This window comes from Urocitellus parryii, chromosome 2, assembly GCF_045843805.1.
Source record: "Urocitellus parryii isolate mUroPar1 chromosome 2, mUroPar1.hap1, whole genome shotgun sequence".
Taxonomy (NCBI): Eukaryota; Metazoa; Chordata; class Mammalia; order Rodentia; family Sciuridae; genus Urocitellus; species Urocitellus parryii.
The window spans coordinates 41,760,253-41,784,486 of NC_135532.1; the positions used below are offsets into that span (position 1 = coordinate 41,760,253).

At 44.0% G+C, this 24,234-nt stretch overlaps 1 protein-coding gene across 1 annotated transcript in view; it reads left to right on the plus strand.

Moving 5' to 3' along the window:
• Positions 1 to 11,130: 11,130 nt before the first annotated feature.
• The window catches only part of Erich6b (glutamate rich 6B), a 48,272-nt gene continuing 35,168 nt past the window's right edge, over positions 11,131 to 24,234 (plus strand). Inside the window, exons 1-2 of the mRNA XM_077795470.1 lie at positions 11,131 to 11,533; positions 17,656 to 17,704. Coding sequence (XP_077651596.1) covers positions 11,131 to 11,533; positions 17,656 to 17,704 — 452 coding nt within the window. The remainder of the gene's footprint in view (positions 11,534 to 17,655; positions 17,705 to 24,234) is intronic.

Consider the following 24,234-nt stretch of genomic DNA (forward strand, 5'->3'; position numbering starts at 1 on the left):
GAACTATCCAACTCAATATGATTATTTATGATAACTATCAGTATTGCTCAGAAAAAATGGAGTCCACTAGAGTATCTGGTGTGTCTTCCCAAAGAATAACTCCTGTCCTTGACCAGATTACCTAGTTCATAAAATATATTTTGTGTATAAATGAATGTGTGTGTGTGTGTGTGTGTGTGTGTGTGTGTGTGTGTGTGTTTTCAAATGAAGTTGCTGGCTCTCTCACTCCAAATACACTTCTGGACCTTGTCCATTTGGAACCATCCATGAATCATCCAAACACCCAATCATACAAAATATTCATTCTTTTTGACAAATATTTTTGGAGCTCCTACTAGGCACCAGGCACTATTCTAGGTAGTATAAATACAATGGTGAACAAGAAAGCAAAGTTTCTATTCCTAAATATACAGAACCATGAACCTGATACATTAAGGACTGACAAAGTCAGGAGGAAAATAAAACAATGTGAAGAGATTTATGGTGGCCAGCTGGAGAGGAGGCAGATGAGATCAACAGCTCAGGGAGGCCTCAGTGGGCAGGTGACATTTGAGCTGGAACTTGAGGAGCAGGAGCCAAGTGTTTGAAGATATTCAAGCAGACAAAGACCTTTCCAGACAATGGGAAAGGCTAATGGAAGGTGCCTCAGGTGGGAACAGGCTATATACAGCAAGTGGAGGAAGCAGGGCCAGTGTGGGTGACCTTGGAGGTCTTTCAAGGTGAAGTGCAGAGGTGGGTTTAAGCAAGAGAGCAACACAATCTGTTTAATGCTTTCACAAGATCACCTCTGAAGAGTGGATTGTTGGAGCACAAGAGCCAAAGCAGGGGAACTATTACAGAAAATGGTGATTTTTACACAAGGATGATCACACGGTGGTGGAAAGAAAAAATGAATTCAGGGTACTTTTGTAGGAGATGAACCAAGAGGACTTAAAGATTTAAATGTGCTGTGGCATCCCTGAGTTCGCCATAGGGATGACTTGTTCATGAATGTTTGGGAGGATGAAAGAGAGAAGGCTGCAGGTTTCTTCATTTTAGCATTGGGAGACTTATATAAGAGGTTCCCAAACTTTCTCAGTTCTTGGTATCTTCAGTTTCTGAGTTTTTTTCAGGGTGCCAGAAGTCCAAAGGAAATCCTTAACCATTCCATTCTAAATAGTTATACCCAAATAACTTAATAAATATTTGTGGCTCATCCATATATCACATTTATTTTTTGGCAGTACCAGGGATGGAACCCAGGGCTGCTCTACCACTGAGCTGCATCCCCAGCCCTTTTTATTTTTTTATTTTGAGGCAAGGCCTCGCTAAGTCACCCATGCTTGCCTTGAACTTGCAATCCTCCTGCCTCAGTCTCCTGAGTCATGGGGATTATAGGCCTGTGCCACCATACCAACCTTTGGTCACATATTTATGTCCCAACTCAATATGTAGAAAATGAAGGAAGAATTAATGTTTTTATTTCATTCTTAAATAGCCACAATGACCTATAATGGAGAATGTGTGCCCACTGAGAGATGTGCAATCTCGGATCGTGGAATCACATGGGGCATGGCCAACCTCATTTCCTCTTCCACACCAATTTTTTGCACATACTTGGCTTTTGATCTCAACAACTGCCAAACACTCAGCTTTGCAAAATATGCCATCATCAAAAAGAATATAGCATAACGTAAAGTTAGTAGTTCCCATGATGTGCAACAAATGTTGAGTATGTTTCATGTCCTTCAAAGATTTAGAATATACTGTGGCATCCCTGTGAGTTCTCCATAGGGAAACTGGGTGCACAGATTGGTCATACTATTTAGTAGTGGAGAAGGAGTGCTGGCAAGGCAGATACTGTAAGAGAGGGCTGCTTAGATTTGATTTGCTTGTTGTACATTCAAGGAGAGTTACTGACCAAGGGATTAAGGAAGCATAGGCATTACAAAATAAATCTTATCCAATGGTAGTATAGAAAAAGTATCTATTATCCAGTATTATTAGGAAGTATAGTGTTCTCTGCCTAATTTTTTGGACAACTAACCAGAAAACTCTTTTCTTTCAGCTGTTGTTATTGAGAAATCTCTTGGCTTGGACTCAGGTCACTCCCTGACATTGTAAGTATTGAACCCCAATAACATAATAATGACCTCAAATAATTCTTAAATTGTTCTCACTGTGAGTTACACTGTGATCCCAGAGACAGCAGTGTCAGAATGCATCTCCATGAAATAGATTTTATGTTCCTGTAGAAAAAGCATTTTAAATGCATCACATTTCCTGTTTTTTAATTTATTTAAAAAATAAGTACAGTGGAATGCATTATAATTCTTATTACACATACATACCACAATTTTTCACATCTCTGTTTGTATATAAAGTGTGTTGACACCCAATTCGTGTCTTCATATATCTACTTTGGATAATGATGTCTATCATCCACCATCCTTGCTAATCCCCTGCCCCTCCCTTTCCTGCCCACCCCTCTGCCCTATCTAGAATTCATCTAATCCTCCCATGCCCCCCTCCCTACCCCACTATGAGTCAGCCTCCTTATATCATAGAAAACATTCGGCATTTGTTTTTTGGGGGGATTGGCTAACTTCACTTAGTTTAAGTGCATCACATTTCCCATCGAGTCGGCAACACTGGGTAAATGCTCCCACCAACGGGGCATCCAAGGAAATGTTCCTATAGGATTCTAAGCCCTGCTCTGCAAATTTTGAAATCTAAAAAGGTCGTAGGGCTGAAAACCTTTTTGATGAATTGGTAGCAAATTTATTTGGCCCTAAAACCTGAACCTGTTTCAACACTGACATCTTAGTCCACTGGTGTTGTGGATGGGTGCACCCCCAAAACAACTAACTCAGGGCTCAACTGGAAGGGTAATAGAGGAAAGAGGGCCAGTGTGGGTGGTCCCTGGAGGGCTTTCAAAGTGAAGTGGAAACCATCAGGGGACTTTAACCAACTTAAACCTATGTGGGACTCTTTGAAGTTTTTCTTTATCCCATTTACTGTGAAATTTTACATGTTTGCTGCATAAACACTATGAATATTCATCATGGAATGTTTCTCTGTAGGGTTATTCTATATCTACAATATATCTGGTGATTTTGAATTCCACAACACAAGTGGCCCCAAGGATTTTCAATAAAGTAGTCTTAGAAACCTAGGGTTGGAAGGCACCTAGAGATCATTTAAGTCATCTATTAATATTATAAATGAGAAAAGAAACCTATAGACTTATATGGCAAACAGGAATGTGTTCAAAATCATGTACTGGGTTTGGAACTGAGCCAAGACAGAGTGATTTCACAGCTGCCCCCAACTCCTTGAGGCGGCCTATACTACTACTTGTACCTGTTTCAACACTGACATCTTAGTCCACTGTTGTTGTGGATGGGGTGCACCCCCAAAACAACCTTCTAGTGAAATAAGAAATCAAGCTGTCTAAAATCAAATATGCCAATCCCCCAAAATCCAAAGGCTAAACGTTCTATGCTGTCTGATTTAATAGTTATCAATAATCCTGCCTTGTTGACAATACATTTGAATATTTGAAGGAGGTTAATTAAAAAGCTCTCTGTAGAACCTTGAAAATCAGTGCAATAAACTTTTAACTAAAGATGTCTTTTCATCTAAATGAATTTCCTTTTAGCAAGTAGGAACTCTAAATATTATTTCTATGTTCTTTTAAAGAATTGCCATGAAAGCCTCTAAATATTTGAAAAAAAAAAAAATCTCTAAGATGTTGAATTGTAAAGATGAGAAAAAAGATATCGTTTGCTTATCTCCTCTGGCAGAGTGGTTGATTTAGACTAATCAGACATACCTAGTTTGAAATCCCAACTATGGTGCTCAGTAGCTATGGCCTAAGGCCAGTTACCTAACATCAGTGAGCCCTGGTTTTCTTAGTTGGCGAATAGGATAATCACACTTTACCAGATTGCTGTGAATCTTTAAATAAAAAGGAACCCCCCCCCAAAAAAATCAAAATACTTCATTCTGTCCTAGGCACACAGAAAGTGCTCAGTAAAGGACAGAACCTCAACTGCTCCCTCCTCTCCTCTTCTTACCCTCTGTACTTTCTTCATCAAGGAGGATTATTGTTTAGTTAGAGCATGTAGAATAGGCTTTGGGACAACAAAGGCCAGCAACCAGGAGGGAGCCCTAAAGAGGACCCCTAAGTGCCCTCCCCCACCTCTCTCGGCCTCCAGGAGAGCAGACCTGGGTCCACACCCTAATGGGGCCACTTGTGACTTGTCTACCCTTGGAGGAGTCATTTGACTTTTCTGAATCTTACTGCTGTCACTGTAAAATGGAGATGATAGCGTTTCCTGCTCAAGGCTGCCATGATGACGAGAGGGCAGGTGACAGCCCAGCAGCTCAGAACACCATACAAATACCTGCAGCGTGGAGGAGCCCGGCAGCAGCGCCGGGATGGGGAAACATCAGAGCCCAGAGAGTTTGCATTGATGCTGGACAGAGTTGGAGGACATTTTAGGGTGGTGGCCTGGGAGCGGTTGAGAAAGGTAGCAGCAGAGACTGGACCTCTCTGACCACCTCTTAAGAAAAAGGGGAAACCTTGAAGGGGAGAGGCCTCGGGGACCCAAGAGGAAGGGTTGAAAGGGTGGAGAGAGAGGGGCCTCAGAGATTCTGAGAGGAGCCGAGGCAGTCACGGGAGCCCTAGAGGTTCTAGGGGGAGGGGCCTCAGAGATTCCGGGGGAGGGACCTCAGGAGGTGGGGTCTCAGGGGTGAGGGGGTCAAGGGGAGGGGCTTACAATTTGGATTCCGCCCCCTGGTGTTAGAACTGGGTTCATCAAGACTTTTCTTTTCTTCTTTAACACAAAGTATTTATAGTAAAATCCTCTTCCTGCCCACTTTGGTTCATTTTTGAGGCTCAGGATGAAATCAATATTTTTTCCTCAGATGACTTTTCTGACACCTGTAAAATCTGGGCTCCATTTCCCATCTGTCAAATGGGAATACATAGCCTGCATCAGGACTTGCTGTGAAGGTTCAAGGGCCCACACTGTGGCCCACGCCATGGAAAGGTCAGACCCTTCCCACAGTCTCTTGGGGGTCTAGAGCCAGGGTCCTCAGAGAGCTGACATTTGTGTGGATGAAATATTTGGATGAGGACACAGATGCGCTGAAGATGGAAGGACAGAAAATGGCTGGCAGACCGACACAAAGTTCTTTGGACAAGCTGGAGAGAATGAAATGCCCCAAACAGAGGGGAAAGGAACACAGTCGCCCTTTTGGAGTGGGTACTGTGAGCTCAGTAACTAACTTGGCAGGATCCGCTCTTCCTGGACCACCACTGGGTGTGGAACACAACACAGTGTCATCTCATCTCTGCACAGTTGCCTGGGCCTAGGTTTTGTTCTGGTCCTGCTTCTATTAGGAAGCCCTTGACCCAGTACAGTGCCCCCAGAGGGCAGCCAAAACGTGGGGAAGGCCCTGGAAAGTCCACCATCTACTGAAGAGTAGAGGAACTGCGAAGGGGAGGAATCACAGTGATTCACAGTGAATCACACATTCACTCAGTAACTATCACCTGCTTGGTGCTGGGAAGGGTTCCAGGCACTGGGGCCCCATCAGTGAATGAAACAAAGACCCCTGCCCTCAGGGAACTTACCTTTTAAATGAGGAGACAGAAAACACACACTGTAAACGAATAACATCCTTGGTACGTTCAAGACATGCTCCGAGAAGAAAGTGGATCCCATGTGCACAGCAGAGCAGGTGACAGGGAACAGGGCACCAGGGACACCTTTCATTAAGATGGCAGAGTGAAGGAGGTGTGGAAGTGAGCCAGGCAGAGATCTGAGGGAAGGGGCTCTGGGGACAGTAGAGCAAAGGCAGAGCATGGTAGTGACAAAGAGCCACCTCTTTGTTCCAAAAAAACATGGTTCAAATGAAGTCCTTGGGCTGCTTCCCCAGAAGAACATAGGCTCTTGTGGTCAGGAAGGTAGAAGAGACCCAGGGGAAGCATGAGAGAAAGACAGCTATGTCAACCAGGCCAGCAACCACATCCCTGTCTGAATCACTTTCCTCTCAGCCCAGGACAAGCGCCTAAGGACCACATGAGTTGCTCAGAGGATACCTGCTCATCCTTAGGGTGCAGTCTGCTCTCTTGCCTCTTTCCCTCACCCCAAAGACTGTGTTCTCACCCAGCTTCATTTGGTTTCTGGAGCATGATTCCTTTCAGTAGGGCCACAGCTCCTGGGAGAGAGAGAAGAACTGAGGACAGCACTGCCCTCCATTCACAGGACCCAAAGGAGACAGGCAGGCCCTGGTAGCTCCTTTGCCTTAATAACCACAACCAGAACATGGAGTCCTTCTGTAGGCTACTCAGCTGGAACCTATTACCCTTCCTCTTCTTATTTGCAGAGGGAGTGTTCTGTTTTGTTTGTTTACTTGTCATCTACTTCTGTCTTCCTCATTTATTTCAACTAAGCATGTTCACCTTAGAATAAAAAATGAGATCTAGAAATAAACCTCACCTTGTGGAAATCTGCCAGCCTCTCATTTACTATGCAGTGTGGAAGGTTTCTGGAAGTATGTTGACCTTGACATAAAGCTTTACCCTCTTCACTAAATAAGCATAGACACATCATCAGTAAGTAAGCTTGGCAAAGCCCAAAGCACATGATTAATATTCTCTTTATTTGTTCATTTATTCTTTTGGCAGATTTTAATGAGAACCTGTTACATACCCAGCACTCTACTACTGAGAGCAGGAAATAGAAACGCGTTAGGCAGACAGGGTTAAGGGCCCCTCCTGAGGTGGCATTTTGCTTCTGCACGTCTGCCATTGACCACAAATGGAGTAGACAGCTCATGGCCAGTGACTCCATCGGAGCCTGAACATCTGTGCCAAAACCCTGAAGCGAAGTGGCATGAAATCGACATCCTGATTGGACAGGAGGTGCATAAACACCAGGCACCCTGGTGTGACTGGACTTAAAGACCCACTTCTTTAAAACATCTCTAAGCCTGTGGTCTTCAAGGTCACCTAACTCCCCTCCAAGGTTATCAATATAAGCTCCTAGATGAGAGACGCCCAGCCCTCTTGGGACCCCTCCCCGTATGGGAGCCCTGTTTTCTTGCTGTTACTTTAATAAATCCTGTTACTTTGCTCTCACCCTTCATGCCCATGGATTTCATTCTCCAAGTTCACAAGACAAAGAACCTGCATGTCTTCGTGTCTCACAGTGACCATGGGTAGGTATTTGGTGGTGAGCATGGCACTTACCACCACCAAACCAACAACCTAGAGCAAAGGTCCCTCCTCCCGACAGGGGCTGGAAAGAGAAGCCAATGCACGAGTAAGTAAAGGGAAAAAAGAATCCGACCTCTTCGTGGGTCTTTTGTTTCCTCACCTTTGATAGAGATTTGGGAACAGGGAACTATTGCTCTACCATAAGAAACACCACAGACTGTGTGACAACAAGCCTGCCTGCTAACTGACCACCCAAGGCCGTGGCAGGGCAGAGGCAGAAATGGAAAGAGCACACACCATTCATTTCATCCCTATGGGAAACTCTGCCCAGAGCTGATGCCTGTCTCCAAGAGAAGCCACGACCTCAAGACTTCGTGAAGGCTTCCAATTTTTAGAAAAGCATTATTTAAACTGAATAAAAATGTCTGCCAGCCTGATTGGATGGAGGTGGCCATCTTGGGAAGCTGGTCAAAAAAAATGAATGAGCTGCAGTTATTCAACATAAAGTTGCTTTTCCTGTTGTAACCACAGGAATTAACCTGCAATCTGTCAGAAACTATGATCAAAATGGATCAAGATCTGAATCACAAGATTCAGGGCAACATTGTTTGCCTCAGACACTGGGTATCAGACTGCTTTTACTATTTATTTCTGCCTATAGGCTTTTGGTAGAAATTTCTAGAAGAGTTAAAGGGAAGGTGTCTAGAAGGGAGTTTGTTTTCTGGTCTTTGATATGAGAATGAAGCTGACTAGATCCTCTTTTACAAGGCCTGAGGAGAATATGGAGAGAAAAGGCTTCCAACCCTGAATGACGGTATGCTGCTGACAGGCAATCTGGGCTGTCTAGAAGAACAGCTGATTCTGATCTCTTAAGCAACTAAAATATCTGAAAGGTGGGAAGCCCTGAAGCATAAGCCTTTGATGGAAGGGAGGTGCCTGCGCATGATCCTCTCGCATCCCAGAGTGTGGCCATCAAAGAAAACCAAACTGAACAGCCACTGAAGCAGGAGGAGAAAGGAGACCTCAGTACAGAACTGGACTCCGTTCTAAATGCAGCAAGAGCGAGTAGGAATTTGTAGCCAAGGAGCTGAGTGGGACCCCAGAGTAAAAATGTACATCAAGATGCCAGGAGAACTGGGGCTGGGGCTGGGGCTCAGCAGTAGAGCTTGCCTTGCATGTGTGAGATCCTGGGTTCAACTCTCAGTACCACATAAAAATAAATAAACAAAATAAAGATACTGTGTCCATGTATAGTATAACTTTAATTTTTTTTAAAAAGATGCCAGGAGAATGGATGGAAAATTAAGAAGGGGCATCAAGAGAGGGAATTCTAGTTAAACTTACCTGACAGCATTTTTCTTCCTTTCCTTCCTTTCTTTTTTTTTTTCTTTTTTTTTTAATCATGGCTGTTTTACCACTTAGATACATCCCAGCCCTTTTAAAATTTTTATTTTGAGAGAGGGTTTCCATAAATTACCCAAGCTGGCCTCAAACTTGCCGTCCTCCTGCCTCAACCTCCAGAGTAGCTTGGATTACAGGCAGGTGTCACTGCATGCAGTTCTGACAGCATTCTCGTTAAAGACAAGCCAGGGAGGTCAAATGCCACCTGGAGGATAGTGGGAGGTGAGGAACCTGATTAGATTATCATCAAGGGTGATTGCATATAGATAAGGAAGGGCGGAGTTCTTGCTAAACTGACTTAGCAGTGTTCTTGGTACAACTGGTTTTTATAAGGAAGTACACAGATGGGCCTGCCTGGGAGCAGGTTCAGGAGCCTCCTTGTCACCCCTTCCAACCCCTCTCATCATCCCAGCGCTGGCTTGTGGGGAAGGCACGGAGACTGAGGGTAAGTTAGACGTGAATGGCCATAAGAGATGGTGTGTTTAAGTTTTAAGACTAGAGCAGCTTCCCTTAAAGTGGAAAAGGTTCTAGAGCCGCTGGTCACAGGTGCAAATAGGGGAGATGCAACCTGTTGAGATACAAAACATTTCTCAACCCCTGAGAAAGGAAGCAGCAGCAGGACTGGGCCCAGGGATGGTCCTTGTGGTGCAGACTTGATAAGCTTCTGCCAGCCTGCTGGGAAGCCTTAGGTGAGTTCCACCTCTCAGCATCCCACCTGGGCTGACTGGGCTTTCATACCCACCTTCCTCAGTCATGAGGTGAGACGGGCCATCCCAAGAAGGACCAGTCTTCTAGCAAGAGACTCTGTAGCCAAGGCACACCCTGCAGGAGCTGTCTGCTGACCATACTCCCCACAGCTGGGCAGCAAATCCTTCTTTGAAAAGAGGTCTGAGTAGAGCACCTTTGTGTTCACCACACCAGCTGATCCTAGCAGAATCTGTCCAAGGGCTCTAACAACACTGTGGGTGGACAGATGTGCCCACTGGCCTATGATAAATGCCCTGGCCCATCACATCCTCATCTTGAACATCACACTGCTTATGTTAGAAGTGATCCTGGAGATGTCCTCTGAATGATTCCCTAGAACAGAACTTCCCAACTGGCCAGGAAAAAAAAGGCCAAGACACCTCTCTGTTCAGGACTCTGGGCTGGTTGCCTCCACAAGGAACAGTCTTGTTAGCTTAATCCCACTGTGAAAAATAAAGGTTATTTTTAAAACTTTGTGATGCACTGCTCTGAACCCACATGATGGCCCTGCCTTCAGTCACTGGCCATAGAGTGACTGGACTTCTATCATACACCAGGCTCCAGGCCGACAACCACAGGAAGGAGAGTGGAGAACAAGTTATACAAGTTCACTGTCATTGAGACACGGGCACATGCCTAGTGAAAGAGAGGCCGAATAAGTCAACATAGAGATAGATACATAATGAGACAAGTGACAAGTGCTGCAGGTGAGGATTTCCGACAGGCAGGGAGGAAGGTTTGGAAGACATGAGATCAGAGACCCAGGAAGGCCCTACAAGACATGGGATGGCTTTCATTATATTCTAAGCACAACAGAGAGCTGCAGTGTGGAGGGGGGGGCGTGTCTGGAGGGCTAAGCAAGGGAAGACCTGGTATGATTTGTATTTCTACAAGACTTTCCATGGAGAACATAGCAAGGTGGTGGCAGTGGTCTCAGGAAGCTCAGTAATCCAGACTAGAAACGCTCGGGTCACTGTGGAGAGTCACAGCAGAGATGGGGAGGCAGAGGGGAATGCAAAATGCATTTTCGAAAAAGAATCAGCCCTTCCTGCTTTTGAGAATTTCCCACTGTTGGAAAAACAAAATGATTTCTTCAATAAAAATAAAGGCCCAGATGGATGGGCATAGGATGGATCCTGGAAGGCTTCCTGGAGGAGTCAAGATGCGGGGAACGAAATGTAAGTTTTTGCCCAGTGAGAGGGGAAAGGGGACTTCTAGCAGAGGTGACAGCATATGTAGGAGCTGTGAAAATGAGCCTTGCTGACCTCCAACCGCAGAGACCTAAATGACCAGGGGCCCCACCCACAGTGTCTACTCCAGCCTGCTTGTGCTGGTCACTTTGGGTTTAGACGTCTGTTCGCATGAGTCTTTTTCCTCTCAAGATTCAAGCTCCTGAGAGTCTGTCTTATCTATGGCGACAATAAATATTTCTTGACTAATAAATATTCCTATTCTCTAATAGTCACACTGCTCAACTCTAAAGTGCCCATCACTTCTTCACTTTCTGGTCCTCCTTGTGGACGTCATACGATGCAGTATTTGCAAAGTCTTTGCCTCCAGGTGTGGCCTCCCCATCAGCTCGTTGAGGGTGAAGCCTCTGGGAGTTCTATTTTTGTCCCTTCTCAAGGGTCACGATATTTAAAGACTCCCAAATGAAATGAGAGAACAAGTGGATTGGATCTCTGTATAGTTAGCTGTTACCAACTAATGGGATTCTGTTCCTTTCTTTGTTCCCAGGGTGGTAAAGTGACTTCACCTGCTGCTTCTCCAACATGTCTTCTGAAAACAATTCAGTGTCAGGAGACTTGGCTGCTCCCTCTCCCACAAGGTCTGAATTTTCCACACAGAACTTCCCTTCAGCAAAAGAAGATACCAAGGTAGAGTTCGATAGGGAGAATTTGAGGGATACATCTACACCTGGTGAAACCAAAAAGTCTCTGAAAGGGAAACATTACCCAGGAAAGGAAGAGGATCTGGAGAAGAGAGAGCATTCAAGGCAGGAAGACTCTCTGGAGGAGGAAGTCGCTCTGGAGGAGTATGAGTCTACCGAGGAGGAAGAGTATCTGGAGGAGGATGAGTATCTAGAGGAGGACAAGTTTATAAACATAACAGACTACATGTTTAAAGGAGAGAATCTGAGAAAAGCACATCCATTTGAAAAGCATCTGGGACAGGGTGAGTATCCAGAGGGAGGGAATATCTAGAGGAGGAAAAACGTCTAGAAGGGAAACAGTATCTAACAGTATCTTTATACAGAAGAGCATCTAGAAGTGGGTATCTGGAGGCAGGCCTCTCAAAAGATGGTCACCCCTGGAAGAAAGAACAAGCCCCAGAGGCAACCAAGCCCAAATTATTAACTCTGTCCATGGTGCTGACAGGTAGGAAGACTCTTATAGGCAAAGTTCTCACAACTCCAACAGCCATGCCCCAAGCACTGTGCCCAAGACGGGGAGACCTCAGGAAATAAAGTGCCTGTTTAAAAAAAAAAGATAATTTTTATCTTTTCCTTATTGTACCCATTCATTGTGGGTGTTTTAGATACTAAATATAGTATAAATTTTAAAAGAAAGGAAAGAAAGAGAGAAAGAAATTACCATTGCTCAGAGATGATAATCACTTTTCACACTTTGGTTCTACCTCCCCAGTATAATTTACTGACTAGTGATATTTTATTCCTTTCTCGGTTACCAGGTTAATAAAGGTGGAGATCAGAGGGGGTTTTTTTGTACCCGGGATTGAACCCAGGGGCACTCAACCACTGAGCCATATCCTCTGCCCCACTTTTTTTATATTTATTTTGAGACAAGGCCTTGCTAAGTTACTGAGGCTAGCTTTGAGCTCATAATCTTCCTGCCTCAGCTTCCTGAGCCACTGGGAATATAGGCATGAGCCACCAAGCCCAGCTGCATCAAACTTTATTATAGTGTTTTAACCAGTTTTTAACGTTCCTTTGTTTATATACTAATATGCTGTGGTCATAAATAAATAGTATGTATTTATATGAATATAATTTTATATTTCAAATTTTTAGTATTATTTAGCTTACTTTTCTTTTTTAATCTTTATTTTTAATTAACTCAATAATTGTACATAATTATGGAGTACAACCTGACATTTCAATGCATGTATTCAATGTGTAGTGATCAGATCAAGGTGACTGGTAAATCTGTCAGCTCTGGCATTTGTCCTATCTTTGTGTTGAGAGCCTTCAAAATCTTCTCTATTAATTACTTTTAAATATTCAGTGAATTGTTGTCAAACATAGTTAACCTACTGTGCTATGGAACATTAAAAGTCATTCTTCCTATCCAAAGGCACCTCTGTACCCAATAACCATCCTATCTCCACCTCTTCTCCCCCACTTCCTTCCAGACTAAGTCACAATATTTCCAATTGATCCCCTATTATCAACCATTCATTGTTTCTGATCTTATTGTTACTTTTGTAAAACAACATTTTGGTGAACATATAACTAAGTTTTTTTCAATGGTCTCTAATTATTTCCTAGAAGACATTCCTACCATCTGATAATAGATCAAAAGACCCTGATAAAGACCCTGCTATGCTTCACAGGGTGCCCATTCAAACCCCCGGAAGGAATAGTCTTTCGATGCAGCTGAATATTTGACTTTGGAGTGATGCCTCTCATCCCAGGGCTGACACTTTTCCAATACTGTCTCTGCAATTGGCACGACTTCCTTGAGTAGAATTTCACCATTTGACAACTTCCCCCTTGTGCTGTTCACCAGCAGTGGTTAATGGGATTCACAGAGGTGCATGGGGTATCTCACCTTGATGTCGTGACTACATGGCCATATCCAACAAGGTACAGAAGCTTTAGTTCCAGGCCATCTGTATCAGCTTAAGTCAAACTAGAAGTAAAACTAAACTATTCTTCTGCCTCAGTTCCGCTACCTACTGCAAACATCCCAAGCAGCTTAAATAGTTAGTCCTAAAAATCTGATTCCACACACACAAAAAGCTGGGTGTTCTCAGCAGATATTTTATCTGTATCCTTTTTTTGTCTAATCACATGTATCATTCTCCATTCCTACTATCTTCATGAAAGTTGAGTTGTTGTATTGGAGAGGTAATTGCTCTATTGCTGGGAAATTCTTTTCTGTGTGCCTCTACAACTAAGCTCCCTCTTGGGATCCTAATATCCCCGCTGTTCAAGTACCAAGCGCAATTCTAATACTGAAAAATAGCATTCAGGGTTTTTCTCTTGCACAGTATGAATCAAGCATTCTTAACATGTCCTCTCTATGTGCTGAATCTTTGTAAATATATTACCCACTAGAGCAGGACAAATACAATGCTGTCAAGTGAATGGAACTGTGTATAAAGCAAAAGCTTTGAAAATAAATGGCCTGCTAGCGAAAATTGGAAAGGCACTGAAAAAAACTGTAGGGGAATGCTAAAATGGATTTAAAGGTACATGGAAGAATGCCTTGGTCTATGCAAACCCAAAGTACCAAGCCAGATTGTACAAAACAGGTTAAGAAGGGACTTACGAGAGAATTCACTTTTTGAAAGAATTTATAGCAAGGTTTCTTTTTAAAAAAATGTTTTTGTTTTTGGTTTTTGTTGATAGACCTTTATTTTATTTATATGCAGTGCTGAGAATCAAACCCAATGCCTCACACATGCCAGGCAAGTATGCTACTGCTGAGCCCCAGTCCCAGCCCCAGCAAGGTTTCTCTCTTTTTTTTATTTTTTATTTTTACGTGGACACAATATCTTTATTTTACATTTATGTGGTGCTGAGGATCGAACCCACTGCCTCATGCATGCTAGGCCAGCACTCTACCACTAAGCCACAACCCCAGCCCCGCCAGCAAGGTTTCTTTATGTAGAATATTCTTCTAATATCTTTAAGATATAACTTTGTTTTTACCTTGTTTTGCATCTCAGTGCCCAACAAGAGCACCTCCGTGACCCATAGCAGATGTTCCGTACATGCAAATTGAATCAAATTATCAAATTCATTTTATAAGGCCACACATGAGCACACAGAGAGACATTTATTTAAAAAAAAATATATATGGTTGGGCACAATGGTGCATACCTATAATCCCAGCTATTCAAGTGGCTGAATGAAGTAGGTTGATTGCAAGTTCAAGGCTGACCTGTGCAACTTAGCAAGACTCTGTCTCAAAATAAAAAGACGGGGGATGTAGCTCAGTAGTAGAGTACTTATGTAGCATGTGCAAGGCCATGGATTCAACGCTCCATACTGCATGAATTAATTGGCATTTATAGTATGTTCCCTAGAGAAGACAGATAGGCTCCTATCCCTCATTATGATTGGCTGGTTTCCAGATATTGGTGGTGGATCACTATGTTGAGAAGGATTGTGAGGCTCCATCTGGGCTCAGCAGGAAAGAGTGCTGTGCTTGACTAGCAATGTCTGCCACAGGATCCGTCAGTGAAGGGGGAGCATCATTGCCCTTTATTTGCTTACTTAGGGGCAGATGGGAGTCTGCCACATGAGCACATTTTTCTTTCTATCTCTGGAGTTTGACTGCTTAGGTTTGAATGCCTGCTCTCTCCCACTTTCTAGTGGCATGAAGTTGGACAAATCTGTATCTTGGTTTTCCTTCACTGAAATTAGCAATAGCAATAGACCTACCTTATTGGATGTAGGTGAATATTAATGGGGTCAAGTTATCTGAAGCATTATGAGCTCTGCCAGGTACTTAGCATTTTAAGCCTATGTAAATGTTAGCTATTATTAATATCATTCCCCTGCCATTGACTTTGAATGGCCACACTCCCTGGCCACATTTCCCTACCTTGTGAAATGGAAATAACCCAAAGACAAGACAAGAAATGGTGTAGAGGGTATGAGAGGGATCTGCACCCTCCACCTTATATTCTGTGGCAGGTCAATTCTAGTCATTCCATTACTCTGCACAAATCCAGTTGTCAGACCAACAACCCCCACCCGTCTCTTTCCTAAAGACATGATTTCTTCCATGGCTGTGGAAAAATCCAATAAAATTAGATGTGCAACTAAAATATAAATACAGCATCAATTGCCACTGAATAATCTATAGCCACATTTATCTGACATCCCCAAGGGGTTACAAATACTGGATGTGGCACGTGAGTGTAAGCCCTGTGGCACCAGCACCAGAAGACCCAGCACATGGTGGGGTCTATGACCTGGGCATGTCCCTTCCTTTCTCAGGGTTTCAGTTTCTCCTTGCACAAAAACATCTTTCTTCACAAGGTAATTGGGATGATTAAATAAAATAATATACCTGAAAATGCCCTGTTATCTCCCACACCATATAAAACTGTAAGGTGTGAAAATACTCTTCTGATCTCACAAGAAAGAAGGTGCCAGAAGGAAGGAGTAAACCTACCTGCTGCCACAGAACATGCTGTCAAGAGGAAGGACCCCATGAGGAGGACCCCCCCACACACACTTTTTTTTAAACCCCAAGAACTTCCTAATGAGAAATCTGCTCCTTGGCAAGAGACCTCACAGTATGTTGATTTTGATTCATGAAAGTTGTGCCTAATAATACTTTGAAACATAAAATACGCTGGATTTGATTTTCTTTACCTTTGCTAGCTCCTCCTGGAGCCTCTGACTGCTGTTTGTCCTAAATGCAATGACAAGATTGTCAATCCGGTTGAGAGTTGATGTCCAGACTGCTATTCCCGAGAGGAAATCTAGCTATTAAGAAAGATGCAAGAAAGACTCATAAAGCTGGAGGGGAGGGCCAGCTGAGTTCTGATGCAGGAAGACTTCCCGTTTGTAGATTTGAGTTGGCAACTGGTAGGGGGGATGCTGGTGACCCAGGGCTGGGGACATCCAGCCTCCACTCTCTACAGATTCCTGCTGTGTATTCGGCATGTGTCCCATCCCAAGGAAGGTCAGGCAACACAATCCAATGGCACAGGGTGTGTATGGTTCATTTCACAGATTGTATTTCCTTTGATGCTCCCAGCCATGATCCCCCATCCCTGCTTTACAAATGAGGACCTGTATTCAGAGGATATGTGACTAGTCCAAGACCACAGGAAATAACAAGACCCAAGACAGTCTCCCCAGCTCTCTCTCCTCTCCCAATTACTTCTTTCTCTTCTCCTTTCCATCCTCCTTTCATCCTTTGTTTCTATTTAATAAGCTATGTGCATATCTTCATTTTCAAAGAAATAATCTATTCTTGATCATCTCTTTTAAAAGATGAACTGGACACAGTGACCCACGCCTGTAACCCCAGCGGCTAGGGAGGCTGAGGCAGGAGGATGGTGAGTTCAAAGCCAGCCTCAGCAAAAGCGAGGCACTAAGCAATTCAGTGAGACCCTGTCGCCAAATAAAATACTAAATAGAGCTGGAGATGTGGTTCAGTGGCCGAGTGCCCCTGAGTTCAATCCCCAATACCAAAAAAAAAAAAAAAAAGGAAATTTGAAAAAAGTAGAAATACCTCACCCCTATCTGCTAACATCCAAACACAGGTAAAGCAAATTCACATTTTAGTGCTTTGTATTCTGTCTCCTACTCTTATCATCTGCATATGTGTCAGTGATGGTTGTCATTTTGTGGTAGTGTCTTGTTTTTAACCATCTTAAACATGTTGTATACCCAGCTTGTATTCTACTTTTATAACTGACTATTACAGTTTCACCATTTGCCCATGTTGCTTAATTTTTGTAGACATCACACTCTCATAGGCAAGTCATTTCCTGAATCCCATTCTGTCCCATGAGTAAACTCTGGGTAAGTATAATTGTTAAACATTTATGTTTCAAGTTGAACTGTTTTCGTTCTCATTTCCTGACTGCTTCCACTTTGCCATTCTCTATTCCTTGAATTCATGGCATATTTTATCCCAATGTACGTGAAATTCTTGATGTCATACCATCAAGGCAATCAATCAAGTGATATCATAAATGATATGAGCAATTTCTTTAAAGTTAAAAATAATTCTTAATATTTTTATGTCCTCTGTACCTTGGTCATCTCTGGTAGACAAATGTCTTTTGTCCCTGACAGAGGGAGGAATTTGTGAACACCTAAGAGATTAGCAAAAGAAACTCAAATTTCCAAAATCCACAGTTTCTTGAAAATTCTGTTCTTGAATTCTGTCTCGTTTTATAAAGTTCAATCTCATAATGTATAAGACAGAGGTAAAGTGAAACTAGAAAACTGCTGTAGTTCAAGCCTCAATTTCAGTATCAGGGATTTTAAGAAAAAAAAATTTAAATACAAAGAAAAATAGTTTTTTCCCCTATTCCTGCCAATATTGTCTTTCTGTTCTTCTGTTCTTTTTTTCCAATAGACTTCAAATCGGTTTATTCATCATTGATGTTATCTCGTCTTAATGCAAGGTAAGAGTCTTTGCAGTGGTATGGGGATGGGTAAGTGAGGTGAAAACTCACACTTAGGAATTCTGTTTGAACCTTTGGAAGACCAAAGATGAGGAGGGATGTGGTAGGGCTCCAGAGAAAGAGTTGGTTGAGCAAGGGGCTTCTGCTCACCGCTGCCACAGAGTTGCTCACGGGGGTGGGTTCTAAGATCAGGGTCCTAGTGCCCAGAACTACCAGAGATAGAAGAGCAGGGCATCCGAGTATGGAGATAAGAGCTCAACCCACCAGAGACAGCAGAGGGCTCATGGGCAGTGTCCTTGGGTAAGCAGAGAGTGGACTGCCAAAGGGATGGTGCAGTCTATCCAGGGAAAGAAAAAGGCTGGGCTTGTTTCCAAGGTCAACTATCATTCAGGGAATATTGATTAAATTTCTGTGACAGGACTTGACACACCCCAGACACTCATTATGGAAGAAATGAATAAATGCTTTCTATGTGCCCAGCTCTGAAGAAACCAGTATGGGAGCGTCCCTAAGCCTTCTGATCCACAGTCCTGGTCCTCGTGTCTCATTCCCTACAATACCCCCCCCAAAGCTCCCAAAGGACGATCGTGGTGGCAGAGGTGGGCAGTCAAGTGTCTCCACTGGTGAATTGGGTTGACATGAGATTTAAAAAGTGCACAAGGCCAGTTTGGTTTTGGTGAGAAGCAGGAATTAAGTCCCAACTTTGTTGAGTAGGAAAGCCCCAAGGTCAGCTGGAGGGGACTGGGCCTCCTGTTGGCCTGGCAAGGTGGCATCCTGCTCTTGCTCTGCACCACCCCTCTGGTCCACACTTCAGGCCTCCAGAGGCTTAGCCAGATAGATCTGATTGATGCTAACCACCCCTCAAAGGCCTTGCACATAAAGGGAATAGCTTTTGAAGACCCCTTCACTTCACTTCCTGGCACCCAAAAGCAAGTTCAGTGATATGGCACTGAAGGGGCCTAACTGTAAAATGATTGCTTCAAGGTGTCTGAGAACAGGGACTCCGGAGCCACACTGCCTGGGTTTGAGTCTCAGCTCTGGGTTTGAGTCTCTGCATAGCTTAGCTAGCAGTACGTTATAGGGCTGCCACTCCATCTCCTTGTACCTGTTTCTCCACCTGTATAAAGGAAGAGGAAGAGAGTCCAACTCATGCATTGTGAGGCAGAGTTGTAACGGGTGGCTAGCACGCAGGACACCTCTGCCAGCGCTAGGGATTGTTGTTATTCTCTATTCTGCTCCCACACTTGCCTTGAGCCACTTAGCACACCTAGAACACAAATCATGGTTCCAAGTCAGCTGTATTCCACGTGATGTGTCTAACCTTTATTCATATTTCACGGGGAATATTTTCTGTTCCCAAGAGCTCTGAGGAGCAGGGAGGACCTGAGGGACCTTCCTAGTGTCCGTATGCTCTATGGCTGGGTCTCTGGGGATAATGTCCTGGATTTTCCTCACACAAGATAGCTGAGAGACTGAATCCTCCCCGAACCCATTTGGGCAAGAAGTGTGATGTGTGTGCACATGTGTGTTAAGGCAGGCATTGGGAAGGGGAGCAGCGACAGAGCAAGCATCCTTATAAACAGGAAGGCCAACCGCCACCCCAGGCCTGGAGGAGCTCCTCCTCCCATTTCCCCACAACTGCCCAAGTTCCCCCAGGCAAGAGCGGCCCCCTTTCCTGCTCTATAGCAGCTGAGGAAGCAGGCCTTGAGCCGTCTAAGCTCCCCAGGGGCTGGAATATGATGAGTACTCCTTGTACTGTCTCCCTGGTGGATGGAACATGGAGCTCTGTTCAGTCCAAATAGGCCGGGACCATGGTTCTGCTTCCTGAGAACTGAGGCTGCAGCAGAACCCTGGCAGGCACCACAGAGGCCCTGCCATGTCCCAGCCCAGGCAACTATACAGAGAAGGTGTTGGGGAAATGTCCACCAAGATGGAAGTGACTAGAGTTCCTACCTCACCTCAAGCATAACCCGCTCTGTTTGTTCAACAGCTTTTCAAAGTCCTTTCATGGGGACTTGCATTACCTCTTTGGGTCCCAATGCACACCTGATGAGTGAGGCAGGACAGGCATTATCTTGCTACAAAGGTTAAGAAAAGTCTCTGGAGGCCTGGAGGAGTGACCTGACCTGGCCTTGAGGCCTGGAGCAAAGCAAGGGGTGACACTTGCCTAGGGACCTCACCTGTGTCTGCTTGTCCTTGACCCCTGTGGCCACCTAACATAGGACCCAAGCATCTTGCCCCTAAACCCAGGGCACCTTTCCAGTATTGTGCCCTGAGAATGTAGTGATCTGTGGCCACAGATGAAGGCCCTCCGACTGTCCCTGAGCAGGTGCCTGAAAGACCTGCCTGTACCTACTACAGACATGGAAGGGAATACCCCATCCCACAGTCCCCACCACTAGGACAAGCAGCCTCCTCCTCTCACCCCAAGCCTCAGAGTCCAGCCCTCACCCACTCCTCTGTCCCTGCATCAAGAAATCTGCCCCAGATCAGGAGAGGTCCCACCTGACTCCCCCTATATGAACAATAGCAGGTAAGTCACTTAGCGGTTACTCCACTAGTGTGCAAAAGCCAACATGTAAGTTCAGGTCGTCTGACACCAAAGTCTGTTTCCTCCATCATCCATAGTCAGCTCTCCTGTATGTACTGGACATTTTCCCAAGGGCCTGTTTCTGCCACCTGGGCCAGTAACACATGAAATGATTTCAGGGTCAAATTGCCCCCCAAAAAAATCCTCTCAATTCCTTACAATTATAGTTCTTGGGTCCCAGTTAAAAGCCAGAGATTCCTGAGAAAGGACAGAGTATGGATCAGCATTTTGGGGTTGTCTGTCTTGATTCTAAGCATCCAGAGAGCAAGGTTTGTGCCTCATACCCAATGCCTGCCCCCCTCGGGCCCTTCAGAAAACTCTCCTGATGGTGGAAGTGTTCATGGTAGTTCTCCTGCAGGAACAAGCCTCGGTGCTTGATTGAAACTGCTGTTAACACCTTCAGTGGTTTTCTATCTGCCTTGAGCAACAGTGAGGAAGAAAGGGCAAATGGAATGAACAGGGTTGTGAACCAGGAAGAAGGGGGAATGTTCTAGAATGTTCTGCTGTCCGTGATGGCAATCCAACCCCATGGTATTTGAAGGTACCGGGAGAACCTTTCATTTTGTAGTAAGGCAGAAGTTGGCCACACATGGCCTGTGCTACCCAGAGTGTCACGCAGGCCCATAATCCATGATTTCCCAGCGAGTCCTGTCTAATCCTATGGCCTCCATCATCTGTGACTGGCAGAAGTCTGAAAAGCAGCCACCTCCTCCCCAGGCTCCCAGCAGGCCCTGGACCTGAGTCCTAGCCTGGTGTCTGACTAGAAACTGACCACCCCGCCCTCCCCCAATGCCTGCAAGCTAGGCGAACCTGCAACCCACGGGCGGGCGGGTCAGGCCCAGCAACCTGCAGAGTCACAGAGCAGCTACACGCGCCTGCAGGGAACGCGGACCGGACCAACCAGTAGGACAGGTCCGGCGGCCTGCTGAGGGGCAGGCCCGTCCCCTCCCCCAGTGTCTGCAAGGTAGACGGGACTGTGACCACGGGCCCAGCGGCCTGCTAAGGGGCGGAACCGGCCCCTCCCCCAGTGCATGCAAGCTAGGCGAATCTGCAACCCACGGGCGGGCGGGTCAGGCCCAGCAACCTGCGGAGTCACAGAGCAGCTACATGCGCCTGCAGGGAACACAGACCGGACCCACCACTAGGACAGGTCCGGTGGCCTGCTGAGGGGCGGAGCCGGCCCCTCCCCCAGTGCCTGCAAGCTAGGGGAACCTGCGACCCATCGGGAGGTTAGGCCCAGCAAGCTGCGGAGTGACAGAGGTGCCCCTCGCGCCTGCTGGGTAGGCGGACCTTTGACCGACCAGCAGAGCAGACCTAGGGCCTGCCAGCGTGGTAGACGGATCACACCAATTGGAGGAGGTTCACAGCCACTACCTGCCCTGCAAGGGTGATTTTTCAACTATACAAGAGCAATATAAATAAATAGAGGGAAAATTTCAAAAACACAACAGTTTCACCAAGCAGAAAGAAACGCCAGCAGTATGAAAAGACAAGGAAAGAAAGGACCACAGGCAATGCAGGTCAACTCAACTTTAGAAGAGGTAATAGCTGCAACAGATGGAATGTCAGATAAAGAGTTCAGGATGTACATGCTTCAGATGATCTGGAGTCTCAAGGAAGACATGAGACAGCAAAATCAGACAATGAAAGATCACATTGACAAACAAATCCAGGAAGTAAAAGATCAATTTCACAGGGAGATAGAGGTAATAAAAAACAAATAAATAGAAATCCTAGAACTGCAGGAAACAATAAACCAACTCAAAAACTCAATTGAAAATACTACCATCAGAGTAGATCACTTAGAAGAAAGAACATCAGACAATGAAGACAAAGTATTTCAACTGGAAAAGAACATAGACAGCTCAGCAAGTCTGCTAAGAAACCATGAGCAGAACATCCAAGAATTATGGGACAATATCAAAAGACCAAATTTAAGAGTCATTGGGATACAGGAAGGCACAGAGCTCCATACCAAAGGAATAAACAGTCTATTCAGTGAAATAATACGAGAAAACTTCCCAGACTTGAAGAATGAGACAGAATCCCAAATCCTAGAAGCCTACAGGACGCCGATTGTGCAAAATCATAAGAGATCCACACCTAGACACATTATAATGAAGATGTCCAACATACAGAATAAGGAGAGAATTTTAAAAGCTGCAAGAGAAAGAAAGCAGATTACATTTAGGGGTAAACCAATCAGGATAACAGCTGATCTCTCAACACAGACTCTGAAAGCTAGAAGATCCTGGAATAACATATTTCAAACACTGAAAGAAAATGGGTTCCAACCAAGAATCTTGTATCCAGCAAAATTAAGCTTCAGGATAGAAGATGAAATTAAAACCTTCCACGATAAACAAAAGTTAAAAGAATTCGCAGCTAGAAAACCATCTCTTCAAAAAATCCTTGGCAAAACATTTCAGGAAGAGGAAATGGAAAATAACATTGAAAACCAACAATGGGAGGTAGGACAGTAAAGGGGGGAAAGCAGTCAAAGAGGATAACAAATCAGGTTTAGTAACATCAATAAACAAATATGGCTAGAAGAACAAACCATATCTCAATAATAACCCTAAATGTTAATGGCTTAAACTCACCAATTAAGAGACACAGGCTAGTAGAATGGATCACAAAACAAGACCCAACAATATGCTGCCTACAGGAGACGCATCTGATAGGAAAAGATATTCATAGACTGAATGTGAAAGGTTGGGAAAAATCATACCACTCATATGGACTTCGGAAACAAGCAGGAGTGTCCATACTCATATCAAATAAAATAGATTTCAAGCCAAAGTTAATCAAAAGGGATAAAGAAGGACACTTCATACTGCTCAAGGGAACCATACACCAACAAGACATAACAATCATAAATATATATGCCCCAAATAATGGTGCAGCTGTGTTCATCAAGCAAACTCTTCTCAAGTTCAAGAGTCTAATAGATCACCATACAATAATCATGGGAGACTTCAACACACCTCTCTCACCACTGGACAGATCTACCAAACAAAAGTTAAATAAGGAAACTATAGAACTCAATAACACAATTAACAACCTAGACTTAATTGACATATATAGACTATACCACCCAACATCAAGTAGTTACACTTTTTTCTCAGCAGCACATAGAACCTTCTCAAAAATAGACCATATATTATGTCACAGGGCAACTCTTAGACAATATAAAGGGGTAGAGATAATACCATGCATCTTATCTGATCATAATGGAATGAAACTGAAAATCAATGATAAAAGAAGGAAGGAAAAATCAAGCATCACTTGGAGAATGAACAATAGGTTGCTGAATGATCAATGGGTTTTAGAAGACATCAAGGAGGAAATTAAAAACTTCCTAAAGTTAAATGAAAACACAGACACAACATATCGGAATCTATGGGACACATTGAAAGCAGTTCTAAGAGGAAAATTCATTGCTTGGAGTTCATTCCTCAAAAAAAGAAAAAACCAACAAATAAATGATCTCATACTTCACCTCAAAATCCTAGAAAAAGAAGAGCAAAACAACAGCAAAAGAAGTAGAAGGCAAGAAATAATTAAAATCAGAGCTGAAATTAATGAAATGGAAACAAAAGAAACAATTGAAAAAATTGACAAAACTAAAAGTTGGTTCTTTGAAAAAATAAATAAAATTGACAGACCATTAGCCATGCTAATGAAGAGAAGAAGAGAGAGAACCCAAATTACTAGCATACGGGATGAAAAAGGCAATATCACAACAGACACTTCAGAAATACAGAAGATAATCAGAAATTATTTTGAATCCTTATACTCCAATAAAATAGAGGATAGTGAAGGCATAGATAAATTCCTTAAGTCTTATGATCTGCCCAGATTGAGCCAGGAGGATATAGACAACCTAAACAGACCAATAACAATAGAGGAAATAGAAGAAACCATCAAAAGATTACCA